Source organism: Ornithorhynchus anatinus, chromosome 10 (assembly GCF_004115215.2).
Source record: "Ornithorhynchus anatinus isolate Pmale09 chromosome 10, mOrnAna1.pri.v4, whole genome shotgun sequence".
Classification (NCBI taxonomy): Eukaryota; Metazoa; Chordata; class Mammalia; order Monotremata; family Ornithorhynchidae; genus Ornithorhynchus; species Ornithorhynchus anatinus.
Genome location: NC_041737.1, coordinates 48,758,606 through 48,772,066, shown reverse-complemented (window position 1 = coordinate 48,772,066; position 13,461 = coordinate 48,758,606). Strand labels below are relative to the sequence as shown.

Genomic DNA, 13,461 nt, shown 5'->3' with positions numbered 1-13,461 from the left:
GCTCTCACACCTTCCCCCAGAAACTTCTGTCAACATTAAAGATTTTTACCTTTAACAATATTTTCCCCAGCTTCCTGTCTAAACTTATCTTTTTACCACTATCCCCAATTCCTCGCATTTCGCGGAGGAAACTTTCAATCAGCTATTTTTGTTGACTTTTATCATAATCTCACTTTCTGCATTTAGATTTTCAACTCTGCTTTCTTCCATCGTCTTTCCAGCCCCTTCATCAGAGCTGACGAATTTTTTCCTTCAGAGAAACTGTATTCTCAAAATCCTCCTGGCAACTCAGTCTTCCTTTCCCTCCACAAAAGATGCCCTGACATCTTGCCTATTATGATTGTTCACTAATAGTAGCTTTATACATCAGCGGGAATGAAAGCATTTGACAGAAATCAATTGCTGACTGTATGGAGGGTTTACCATAATGCATATTGGGAGCATCTCTGAAATTCTTTCCTGAATGGAAGGTGCCATGACTTGTGTTTTATGGCCTTCTAATGTTAGACAGTAATCTCATTTAACGTTTTCCCAAAGTGAAAACAGTGCATTAGGACAGCATAACAAGCAGAGCGGATCAATAGCAAGGCAGAGCTTTCCTCTCACAGACTAATCCGAGAAAATGGACCAAGTCCGCTCCAGGAACTGGGGGACATTTGTGTTTCCCCCCAGTTCCCATCTCTCTCTTCCCCATCATCCATATCATGTTGAAACGCATGAGAAGATGGATAGAGCGAAGAAGCGTATTAAAAAGGCCTTCTGAATATAAGTGATCGTCAGACAGGAAGCTTAGGGCCCTGGAAATGAAGCAGTATTGACTTACGGTGATAAAAGTATATTTTGACACATTTCAAATTAGAAATAATGCATAGACTTTAAATTGTGCCACTAATAGCACAACTCAGGGTAAATGCTTACATCAGGGCTAAAATATACTTTCAAAGATGTACGTGTTATTAGATGAATCATAGAGAATATGTGAATGGTCGTTTTTATTCAATCGTATTTATTGAGCGCTTACTGTGTGCAGAGCACTGTACTAAGTGCTTTTTAACCACCTTTCCCTCAGTAATGGTGCGAGGGGACATATCATCCCTGTCAACTGTTAGTAACGGGAGTAGCGGTGGCTCCATTGGCTCTTTCATTTTTAGTTTTTTAATCTGATTGAGCATTTGTACATGATTATAAGCCCCTGGCACTGGAGCTCAGTTAGTATCTGCAGGTCAGATGAGGCTCAGCTTTGCTAGAAACTGGGAAGCTTTGAAGCAGTAAGAAATCTGCAATCTGTATGTGCCCTGATGCTCATCATATTTTATTTGATATTGATACAGATGTGGGCCCTGCCGTAATCAGTCAATTACTGGTGTTTTCAAAACGGGTGTTTTCTAAGCACAGCTGGCTCCTTTTAAATGCTGATGTTCATGGTGGAAGATTAGAAAAATCCACGTCCACAAGAATCCAGGCATCTAAACTTTGCCTATCTTGAAGAGTGTAAACTCGGGGGACTGAATTAAAAGTCTCTCTTAGGTATTTCACAGAGCTGTAAAATAATGAATAAAGAGAGTATAGGTGATGTCATAGATAATCAGGAAATTAACCTTTTTTTTCCCTGTATGCTCTACTTCCTTAGAGAGTCCCCTGGACTGAATTCTCTTAAGGAGTAGTATCGTGTTTTGCATTTTGTTCTTCTGCTTCAGTAAAATGTATAGCCACCTAGGGCAGTGGGTAAAAAGAAGCAAATAGTTGGCTGGGGATTACTTTGTTGGGTTTTTTCCTCTGCCCTCTTGGGTCCTTTTGAACTCATTAAAACTCCCAATAATGTCATTTGGAAGTTATTTTGGAGAAGAGAACTTTGGACTCCAGGAAGAGAATTAGCATAAAACATAGGAAGCTTTCAAAATAAAGCAAAAGTTAATTTGAAAATATGAATCGCTAGATTAAATAGAAGGATACTGTAATAAATGGCTGATTCTCCCTCTATCACGGTGCTAATTTTTCCCTGCTTATTCGTAGTTTTTGGTCCCAGTAGGCAATGCATTTTATCCTACCTTGCCATCTTTCATCTGATGCATATTCTAAATTGTGTAGTGAAAGAGTCATTTATCTCTGAATCACACGGCAGAGGGTATACTCAGGGTGGCAAAAATGAAATCTACTTTCACTGCTCTCTAACTCCCTCGGGAGTTATGGAGCGTTAGAATTGATTCTCTCATGGACCATATTCCCACCTAAAAAAAACTTTACCATCAGGTGATTATCTTATACCCTTTTTTTTTTTTTTTTACTTCAGATAGTTCAGAAGCCAGCTCACTAATCTCTGTATTTTCTATTTTCAGACGATACGAGACTCATCCGGTCTGTGCTGATCTGCAGGCTAAGATCCTCCAGTGTTACCGTCAGAACTCCCAGCAGACCCTCAACTGTTCTGCCCTGGCCAGCGAATACCTTCACTGTGTCAATCATGCCAAAGAGGTGGGTACACTAATTTTTAGTGTCCTAAAAATTAAAACTGGGAAAGACCTATTAGGACAACTTTTTGCTCTGCCAGCCTAGCCAGGGTAGAGCAGTGGCCTTCCTCATCACATCTAATGATCTCTTCCATCTTGTTTTCACGTGAGTTAAGAGGTGAGGCAGCGAAACTGAAATGGCTACTTCAAGTTTAACTGAACCTCTGAATATCATTAAATCAGGACTTCAAGACAAGCAGTTTGGGGGTGGGTGTTTTTCAGTGAAATCTGTCACTTTTGGCCGAATGTTCCTTTGGAATGAATCAAGCTCTTATCGTCAAACCAAACTTGGTGTGGCTGCACCGGAAAGGCACAGGCATTTTTTCAAGCCGTGCTTCCTTTATCTCATCGCCCATCTCAACTCTTTGGAATCCTAACATCAGCCCTTCAACCTAATTAACAGAGAACCTCTGAAGCTTTTCCACCGCTTGTCTGTTCCTCCGTCCTGCTTGCTGCTCTGCCGTGCTCTGGGAAGTCACAGAGGGAGAGAGAATGTACCCGATTTATGGAAACTCTACTGGGGTCCTTTAACGGAACAATGTAAGGGTAACTCCATCAGGGAAGTCTTTAGACTTTGCGTAACCAGACCAGTACCTGTGCCTGACTTAGTGGCGGCTCACACCTCGCCAGTAGCCTGTGTCTCTAACAACATCATATTTCCTTAGTGATCCCGAGGCCGTCACCCGCACTGGTACTTCACCGCCATCTTCAAAAACCCCTTCTCTTGGTTTTCTGAGTTAGAGTAATTATTGATTAACCAAATATCAAGTGAATAATAATAATAATAATAATGTTGGTATTTGTTAAGCGCTTACTATGTGCCGAGCACTGTTCTAAGCGCTGGGATAGACATAGGGGAATCAGGTTGTCCCACGTGGGGCTCACAGTCTTAATCCCCATTTTACAGATGAGGGAACTGAGGCACAGAGAAGTTAAGTGACTTGCCCACAGTCGCACAGCCAACAAGTGGCAGAGCTGGGATTCGAACTCATGAACCCTGACTCCAAAGCCCGTACTCTTTCCACTGAGCCACGCTGCTTCTCTAAGTGAACAGCATCCTGCCATCAGATGACTTCTTTATCTACAACCAATCACTTTTGCAGTAAGTTTTCAAGTGGCAGCTCTACTTTTATCCATTTTTTAGGAACACCAAGACCCCCCTCAATGCCATTTTAAAGTATTATTGCACAGCTTGGAGTTGACATGTCCCTGGCATGTGCTTATTTGAATCCAGGACCCCTGGTTTGGGAAGGGTAAGGGGGGCTACAAGCCCTTGGTAATTGGAGGAGGAGAGTCTCAGAGGCCTGCACCCATTTGGAATTGCTCTCCAGTTTATGGAAGTTCCCAAGAATATGACCTTCATTTGTTTGAGGAAAGAAGACCGTAAGATTTCGTCCCCGGGAAAAAAAAAACTCACTGAAATTTTGTCCTCCTTCCCACCTATATTCTGTTGTCTGTGTTCATAGCAAAACTGATATTCCACTATTCCCAGGCCCCCCTTTTGCTAAAGCCAGCTGGGTAGCAAAACTAATAACGAAACCTGAAATAAACCACCCATTCTGTCTCGGACTCTTCCAAGTGCTTAGTACAGTGCTCTGCACACGGTAAGCGTTAAGTGAGTGCCGTGATTGATTGCCTGTCATGTAAGTGGTTCAATCATTGAGTCCAGGATCGTGTCCAACTGCTAAAACGGTAGGAAAAAAAGATTTCTTTCAGGTGCCAAACTCCCCGTAGCTGACCTCCTTACCAGCAAGAGCTTGTGGTTGAGTCCCATGGCATGTCTCTGCCACTTAATGTGCTGCTACTTTAATAATACCCCTCAGTGTGTATTTCTAGCCCTCTGTAAATATTTGATGGCTGGTGTTGGGAATGACTGATTAGACAAGAGCAACACCAATTTAAAAAAAAAAAAATCAAAATCTATCAAGAGCCTAGGCTGACCTTTAAAAGGCCAGTTCCTTAACTCCTTAACACTCCTTTCTGTGGGTATCAGCACTCGAACATTCTTAATGGTAAATTAGAGGTTTCCCCATAGATTCCTTTCTAAAAAGGTCTTTGGTGGAGGTAATAGTAATAATGTGAAGTTTGGCTATTTCATTTGTCAGAATCCGCTTCCGATATGCACTTAACAAGGCCGAACTGCCACATTCACATTAACTGAAGCACTTGGGACCTGTTAGTCAACTCAGGAATCTCCGAACTTGATATTAGTGCCATTGTGCAGTACGGGGAGTCACTGGAAATATTAGCTGTGGCGAAGTGTATGTTTCGAGCCCGCCATATAAAGTATGTGCTTAAGCCCAATGAGTGTGATTATTAATATCGGCGAAGTGGCGGCTGAAAGGAAAATTGAAGGGCTGGCTTTAACCTGCTTGCAGACTTGTGTAAACACTTCCGGTATTTAGAGGATCTCCTCTTTCCTCTTTTTGGCAATTAATTGTTGCCAATCCGGTGATGTGTTATTTCACTTTGACTCTTTGTATTTATTCCATGGCAGTGCTGTTTGCAATTTTCATGGCATTGTCTTTTATGTCTGTGATTGTTATTTCCAGAAGTGACAGAAGAAGGAAATTGGATTTCCAAATCCAGGAGCTCTTTGAAGGGTTGGGAGGTTATTTTGTTTGTTTGTTTGCTTTTTCCTCCTGGTTTTGTGTTCTGTTTGGTCATTCCCTACAGCTTTATGAGGGAATCAGAGGAGAAAGACAGGAGGTAATTCTAGAAAGACTGGGGCAGGTACTTGCAGCAGAGTGTATCCTTGGTGAGTGCTGAGGCAAAACAGTTTTCCAGTAGGCGTCATTATTTTCTTTCTTACTTTCCTTCTTTCTTTATAAAGAAAGAAAATAAAACCTATTGAAAAACCTTTGCCTCAGCACTCACCGAGAATATATGTGTGTGCGTGTGTGTGTTTTATATATAATATGTGTGTACATATATATAAATATATATATATATATATATATATATATATATACTCCCAAATAGAGGGAATATAGGAGAGGGGGGACTCACAAGGCACTAATCAGATGCAGGCCAGACAAAGCCCCGGGTGTTAGTGATGCTGAAGTGGCCAGGAAGATCCGATAAATGGAATCATAAATGGGGGCTATTTCCAGGGGCCCGCATTCCTCCCTCAGGTTTTCAGTATCCTCTTTGATGAGGGACGAGGCTAAATTTTACCATCCCGACCTCATCCCCTTGTCTCTTCTAGGGTGCCAGGGGAACCAGAAGTAAAGTAGCCATCATTGTTCACCAGGGCAACCTCTGATGGGCCAGCCAGCCCTCTTGAGTTTCTCTTTATGTCAAAAAGAACATGTTGTGCCTAGTATACTGTACAGGGAAGTAGCAACTAGATATGTAAAGGGCACATTAGGTCATCTGGTCCATTTTCATACTGTTGCAAGATTATTCCCTGCAGAATGAACTCAATGGCTTAGTCCACTCCTGTTTTGAAATGACTGACGTGACAGGGCTTTCACTACTCCCCGTGGGAGGCACTTCCATGGTATTATATCCTACCAATGGGAAAATTTCCAGCTCTTCCCCAGCCCTGCTTTTCCTTTGTTCCCTTTTTCCGCACTGTCGGATTTTATACTTCTTGAACCTTCCTCTAGCGGTGCTTCACATACCCGGGGATGTCACAGGAAATGTAGATTGTTCTTTCCAATGTATTAATCCTGTGTGATCATAATAACGGTTAAGGGCATTTTCAAAGATAATTGTTATCTCTATTGCTGAAACTACCAGCTAACTAGCCATGATAATAGTCATTAAAAAGTGACTGGGAACTCCCTTATGTATTTGGCCCCGATTTATGATCTCTCCTACCCAGAGGCCTCAGCCTCATAGCTTCTTGAGGACCACCTCGGGATGGATTTCTATATTTCTTGACTTTGACATATTGAGGCCTGTTCCCATTCTCCTCTTCTGTTTTACCATTGGAGTCCCCTGGCTCTGAGTCAGAAGGGAAGAAGGTGTCCGCTCTCAATAGTAATAATGGTACTTATTAAGTGCTTACTGTGTACCAGGCACTATGCTGAGCTCTGGGGTAGATACAAGATAATTGGGTTGGACACAATCCCTGTCCCAAACTGGGCTCAAGGTCATAATCCTCATTTTGCAGATGAGGGAACTGAGACATGTAGAAGTTAAGTGACTTTCCCAAGGTCACCCAGCAGACAGGTGGCAGAGCCATGATTAGAACCTAAGCCCTTCTAACTCCCGGGCCCGTGCTCTGCACGCTAGGCCACGCCGCTTCTCAACTTGATGCAAATTGGCTGTCCATACCCAGAGAGGGCCAACCTCCCAGTCAGGCCAAGGCTGGTCTGAGTCCTGGTGCTCAGAAGCAGCACGCGAGCTCCTGCATGCCCAGAAATCCTCCATCCAGATCCGGGCGTACTAATCCAATCTGCTTTCCGGCTTCCAAGTCATCACCCCAGCCAGAATCAAGGAGAAATCCAAGTAGCTCTGAAGGGGATATTCTACTCCAACTGCTCCATTCTTGGTAGAACTGACTCCACACTGGACTCTTCCTCACACCTCAAGCTTCCTAATTTCCCCCACTACCAGCCCTCAAAATGGAGGAGAGGGAATGCATTCCTCTAGATAGCCCAACCCTGAAGAGAGGTGAAAAACCACACAGCTTATGAGCCTAGGAGTCAGAGGACCTGGGTTCTCATCCTGGCTCTGCCACCTGCCTGTGTGACCTTGGACGAGGTACTAAACATGTGTGCTTCAGTTTCCTTATCTGTAAATTTAATACCTATTCTCCCCGCATTTAGACTGTGAGTCCCATGTTGGACAAGGACTGAGTCCAACTTGATGACATTGAACCTTCCCCCGTGCTTAGTATACTGTGCTTGGTACATAGTAAATGCTTAACAAATACCACAACTAGCTGGGCATGATGGGCAGTGCCCCTGGAGAGAATGCCAGATGTTTCTGTAGTCGGGATAATGCAGGCTCAGAAATTCTTACCCCCAAAAGTTTTCATCAAGAAGGAATATGCCTTATTGATGTTTCTTTCATGAAGCTTCCCCTCCTGGCAAGGGGCATCACTCAGCTCTAAAATCTGAGCAGAACTCCCAGGATGTGTCCAGCCTCCAAAGGTAAAGGAGCCAAGATCTGAGTGCACATAGGAATCCTCCAGGGGCCAGGTTTTTGCCAAGCCTCCTCAGAACAGTGTATTTCTTGCAGATCGAAATTGAATTCTTGATAGGTCAATAACGTCCCTCCCATTTCCTTTATAAATTCACGTGTTCAACAGATGTGGTCATTCTAGCCCCAGGATTTAGACTGTAATGATGCATAAAAAAACAAATCCATGTTATTTCATTGTTTTTCAGGTAAATTTGAACGATAAGCAGGTGATTTACCCTGATCTAAAGGGAAAAATTGCTGCTTACCATTGGCCTAGATTGATATCTTTAGAGATTGTTATCTTTAGAGAATTTAGAGTAATGAAGAAATTAACTTCCTTAGTGGACCTGAAGAAACAGGTTTTTATTATGGTGGAGGGCATCACCTACATCAGCCTCTGACATTTCTTGTATTGCATGTCTGCCTGTCGTTCTTTTAGCAAAACGGCAGGCGGGAGGGTTTCGCTGCATGGCACATTTTGGAGCCACCACCACCGAACTCCGACTATGAGGGAGTCAACCCATTCCCCCACTGCCCAATTCAGCCTCTTTGCCCCACTTCCTTTCAGGAATTAGTATTCTCTGAGAACAAACACTGAAAGTGATTTTTTCCCCCCATTTTTTATGGGGGAGTATGGGCTGAATAAAAATGAATATTGCCATAGAAATAAGTTTTTGCTTTTCATAATCAGTATTTCTTCCCTAGAGCTCACCTTTCAAGAGTTACAGTTGTGAAGTGTTACAGCCTTTTGAGGGTTCTAAACAGCTTAGCTGTTCTTATATACTTCCTCTCTCAATATTGCACAGGCAACACTTAGAGGCATTGGCAAGGAAAATGGCATCTAGTCTTGAAAGAATCAACTGGTGTGTTCCTCCAAAGCAGGAAAAACAAAGAACTTGCTGGGGTGAGCGGGGAGGAGACAGATGCAAACAAAGTAACTTAACTAATCAGATTTTCAGGTAATGAGGAGATGTTCTTGTGCCCGAGCAGAGTAGGCTTTGCGTTCTTCATAAATTGAACGCATTGATACCTTTTTCTTCCCTGCACACTTATAATCTTCTCATTCTGCCTTCCATTCGCTCCCCATTTCTCACTCCACCAATGATCTCCCCTTCCCTCTCTGCCTCTTTCTCCCTTCCCTCCCTCCCTCCTCTCTTTTTTTCCCCCTCATCCTTCTTAGTAAAGCCCAGCGCACTATTTTGGCTAGGAAATCTAACACCCTAGGGAATCTAATGTTTCAATCTTTCCCTGCAGTGATAGTAACCCTGCCTGCTTCTTACATTCAGGGCTATTGGTTCTCACTGGGGAATATTAAGACCTTTAATATGGTCATTAAGGGGCGGGCATGGTCAACCAAATCCAAAAAATAAAACTCCTCTCTCTCTGTGTTGAGTTGCCATAATTCCTATTGAATAGACTGAGACAGTGAGGCAGCTGAAACTGCAGTGATTCAACCCAACAGAGAAAGCTGTAATTCAAAAATCAGTTGGAGAGATTATTATGTAAGAAAAATATTTGAGAGAAACTGTTAAGATCGTTTTAATAAAGGGAAATGACACACAATTTGCAGTCTCTGGGGACGTTGTTCTTGTTTGACAGTTCAAGCTGCCAGTTGTTCCACAGTGGAGAGAACCAGAAAAAGAGAAAAAGAAGGGGGGAAAAGCCCAATTTATCCTATCTGTGTGGTGGTGGGTAATTCGTTCGGCTGTTTGGAATCAGAGTTTCTGCAGCCCAAAATACGCGAATTACGAGCAAATGCTAGGAATTTCTTTTCCCCACATTAAGATTAAGTGTTAGCAGTTTCCTAAATGAAGGAAGCAATTTTTTATAACTTACAGAGCTTTTCCCTTGTTCTTTGGGGAATTTCCTATGTTAATTTATGCGGTGTTAAAATTCAGCCCAACAGCAGTTACTTACAGAAACTATACAGCGGTTGAAGGTAAGCTTATTGCTAAAGTAATGTCAGCGAGGCCTCAGAATACCCAAAATCTAAGATGTCCGTGCCAGTGTATGAAAGGGGATTCTGATGGCCTGTTTCGAAACTAGTAATACAGACTCTTTCCAAATGAATTTATCTTCGTGTTTACAAGTTGATGCTTTATCCATTAATGCTTCCGACAGGGGCGAGACCACTTTGTAACCATCCCGCCACTCGATGGGCCGCACGTCCAAACTCAATTTGACAAAACGTTCATGAACTGCCCCGTAAGCGTTCCAAGCTTCCCTTCTGTCCATGTCTTTAAGGAGCGGTGTCTGATTCGGCTTAACTGCTGCTGTGTCTTTGGAGATTAGAATTTTAATACGTGCATTAGGGTATTATGTGAGTGTAGTCAAAGAGATTATTAAACAGTCTGGTTCTCTGGCCTGGTTTCATGTTTTTCATATATGGCTTGTTTGCACTTGTAAGCAAGAGTACCCGACTTAGAAGGAATTCTTCTCCTGACCCCCCTCTTCGCCCCACTTTCCCACCCTCCTAGCCCTGCTCTGGAGAGGCCACCGCTGTGGAAATAACGTGACGACCTCTAACTGGAAAAGGCTATAGATTTTGCTTGCATCTTTTGAGGATTTTTTGGGAAATCTTTTAACACGCTTAGCAGTTTTGGCAGACTCTTTATCACAATTTGAAAACAAGCGCAATTGTGTTTTACACCCCCCCCCCCACAACGTAGCACTTTAGTGGGCAAATAGAACATCTTTTCTGGCCAAAGTGAGCTAGCAAATCTAACAACAATAGTGCCGTTCATTTCCCTCCGGTTCTCTTCCAAGGAATTCAATGTACTTGAACAAGGAGAGAACTTGATTCCTCCCTTGGGGACCCAGCAGTGCACCCCACCAACCGTGGAAAGGGGAAGCTTCCTTTGCCTTTTCCCCAAGTTTACAACTGGAACTTTGTAGTCTCTAAACTGTAAACTTGCTGTGGGCAGGGAGCGGGTCACCAGCTCTGTCTCGCACTCTCCCAAGCGCTTAGTACGGTGCTCTGCACGTACCATTGAATGACTGCTTGATTGAAGCCAGGCTGGATCAAAGCTTCCGATACCCTTCTCAGAGATAATGTCCGCAAGGCACTGTAGAACATGGAGCAACTGTTTCTGGGTATCCTGTAAGGTACGCTCAGTTGCCACTGGTCCCTGAACAGCCCATGGCCAAGATACTTGCTGCTATTTGTGCTAGGAGGGCAGCATGTAGGAGAGACTTTCCCTAAAAAAAAAAACAACTTCAGAGGCCCACTATTTGGAGGAGCTTCAACTACCATCCACAGACGTTCCTAAAACACCCAACACCCAACGGAGGCAATGTGGCCTAGTGGAAAGAGTACGGGCCCGGGAGCCAGAGGGCCTGGGTTCTTATTCCTGCTCCACCCTTTGCCTGCTGTGTGACTTTGGGCAAGTCACTTAACTAGGGGAAGCAGCATGGTTCAGTGGATAGAGCAGAGGCCTGGGACTCGGAAGGTCATGGGCTCTAATTCCGGCTCTGCCACTTGTCTACTGTGTGACCTTGGACAAGTCACTTAACTTCTCTTGGCCTCAGTTACCTCATCTGTAAAATGAGGACTGAGACTGTGAAACCCTCGTGAGACAGGGACTGTGTCCAGCCCAACTTGCTTGTTTCCACCCCAGCGCTGAGCACACTGCCCGGCACATAGTAAGCATCTAACAAATACCCCAATTATTATTATTATTTTCTGTACCTCCATTTCTTCAGTTGCAGAATGGGGATTCAGTACCCGTTCTCCCTCCTACTTGACTGTGAGCCCCATGTGGGACGGGGACAGTGTCCGATCCGATTAACTTGTTCTACCCCAGCACTTGGAACGGTGTTTGACTCACAGTAAGTGCTTAACAAATACCATTTTAAAAAATTAAAAAGACCCAACAACCAGGACTGACATTTCCAACCCCTTAGCCTTCCCACTCAGAAACTGATAATCCTTTCCAGTTTGTCACTTGCCCAGTTCTCCCCTTTACCTCGTGCTCCTCAAACTCAAGACTTGGGGCTTTCTGTGGGCTTTAACTGCCTGTCAGGTGTGTGAGGAAGGCAGGCCAGCTGGGATTCGGGAGAAATGAAACAAAGTCAAAATTGAGGATCTCAGCAGGAGCATTCTGTCAACACATTTAGGGGTGGGACTTCTTTAATCCAGGATCAACTGGGTAGCAGTTATACAACCTTAGGAACCCTTCCATGGGTCTTCCTGCTTTAGGTCCAGGATTCTCCTTCCGAGCCTGAAAATCCCAGGATATCTCGATCACAAGCTACTGCTCTCCTGGTGGCCGTGTAGCCAAACATCTAGCTTCTAAGAGCTTAGGATATGCATTTTGGTTTGGTTGTTTTCACTCCGGATAGCACCGGAATAGAGTTAATCATCATCTGTGATGGCAGTATTTTGGAGCAGAAAAGGCAATCCTCTGCCATCATGCCCCATTGCCTATATGTCGGGAAGGTGAGTGTTTACAGAGCAGTTGAAACGGGACTAAATTTTTCTGGCTGGGTGAGAACAGTTGTGCGTTCCTCTCTGTTTTCTTAAGATGTTTAATCCTGTGCTTTTCATTTCTCAGCAGAGCATGCTCGGGAGAGGAGGATAGAGCTGACTCCAAATCAAGCAAAAGCCCATCAACTTTCATTCCAGCGGCGGAACTTTTTTCTTTTTTTTTCCTCCGAGAACAATCCTACGGGCTATTTAAAGGGCAGACCGGTAAAGAGACAATCTGGGAGAGCCGATTCAACAGCAGCAACTGTCACAACTCAATCAGCAGGCATCCGAAAAGCCAAGACCTGTATCTGATTGCATCCGAAATCAGGCATCAAATGACACTGTTCAGTTTTAGTAAAACCCACGAATTTGTAATTGGAAGCGGGGAGGGGAAGGGCCAGCTTCCCCTTTTCTCTCCCCCTCCCCCATCCCCACCCCAAGCCCCTTCCAGTGATCACGGAAGAAACCTCCCTCCCTGCCAGCCCTTAGGGGAGGAGGAAAGAGGGCCACGGGAGTGGGCAGTAATCCAGCTGGCCACCTCAGCTAGCGGGGCGGAAGACTATTTTCGTCCTTTATTCTTTGATTTTCCTCTCCAGTGTCTGAACGGAGCTGTTGATTTTTAATTTATTATGGAGATCATGTAACTGGAAAGAAAAGAAAGATGTCCCCCTCTTGCTGGAATAATTGTTTGTGATTGCAAGTAGAATAGGGTCCTTAATCAATGTAGACACAACCTTGGGTCGTATTCCATCCTCTGCCACGTATACTGACTACCAGGCCTTACTGGTTATCAATAATAAATCTATTTTAGGAACGAGACCGATACCGTTGCCTGCGGCGTGAACTGCTCCTTTCTGCTGCGTCGTCGACATGCCTGTGAGAGTTTAGATTCTTACTTTATGGTGGTTATTTATATAAATGACGTCTTTTCTCAGCTCCCCAGTCTTATTAAGCATGTAGGGATCCTGTGGTGTATTTCCGAAAGAGATGGGACTGAATGAAGAAGGCGCTATGGGAAAATAGACTAGCACAACCCTTAGATATGGGTATATACCAGCATTTATGGAGTCAGCGGGGTGGACTAGGTGATCCATGGATGGGCCTTTCAACCCTAGGGTGTAGTGAAAATAATACTAAGGCTTTCGAGAGGCTAAAAATCACCAAGATTTCTTTTGCCAGTTTCAGACGGCTAGCTGATCCCATGGAAGTTTAGGATTCCTCTCTCATCTTTCAGAAAGGAAAGGGGCAATCACTCCAGGACTACCTATAGTAATGGTATTTATTAAGCATGTGCTAGGTGCCAAGCACTGTGCTAAGATTTGGAGTAGATAAAAGATGACCCACATCAGG

The 13,461-nt window shown here is 43.9% G+C and overlaps 1 protein-coding gene across 3 annotated transcripts in view; it reads left to right on the top strand.

Annotated features, from left to right (window-relative positions):
* CHCHD3 (coiled-coil-helix-coiled-coil-helix domain containing 3) overlaps nt 1-12,936 on the top strand; it is a 203,986-nt gene extending 191,050 nt beyond the window's left edge. For 2 of the 3 annotated variants that reach the window (XM_029073345.2, XM_007671037.4), the window contains 2 exons: nt 2,337-2,472; nt 12,197-12,936. In XM_029073345.2, the coding sequence (XP_028929178.1) occupies nt 2,337-2,472; nt 12,197-12,223 (163 nt within the window). In that variant the 3' untranslated portion in view covers nt 12,224-12,936. The remainder of the gene's footprint in view (nt 1-2,336; nt 2,473-12,196) is intronic. The other variant, XM_029073347.2, reaches the window with a different exon arrangement.
* Nucleotides 12,937-13,461: the final 525 nt, after the last annotated feature.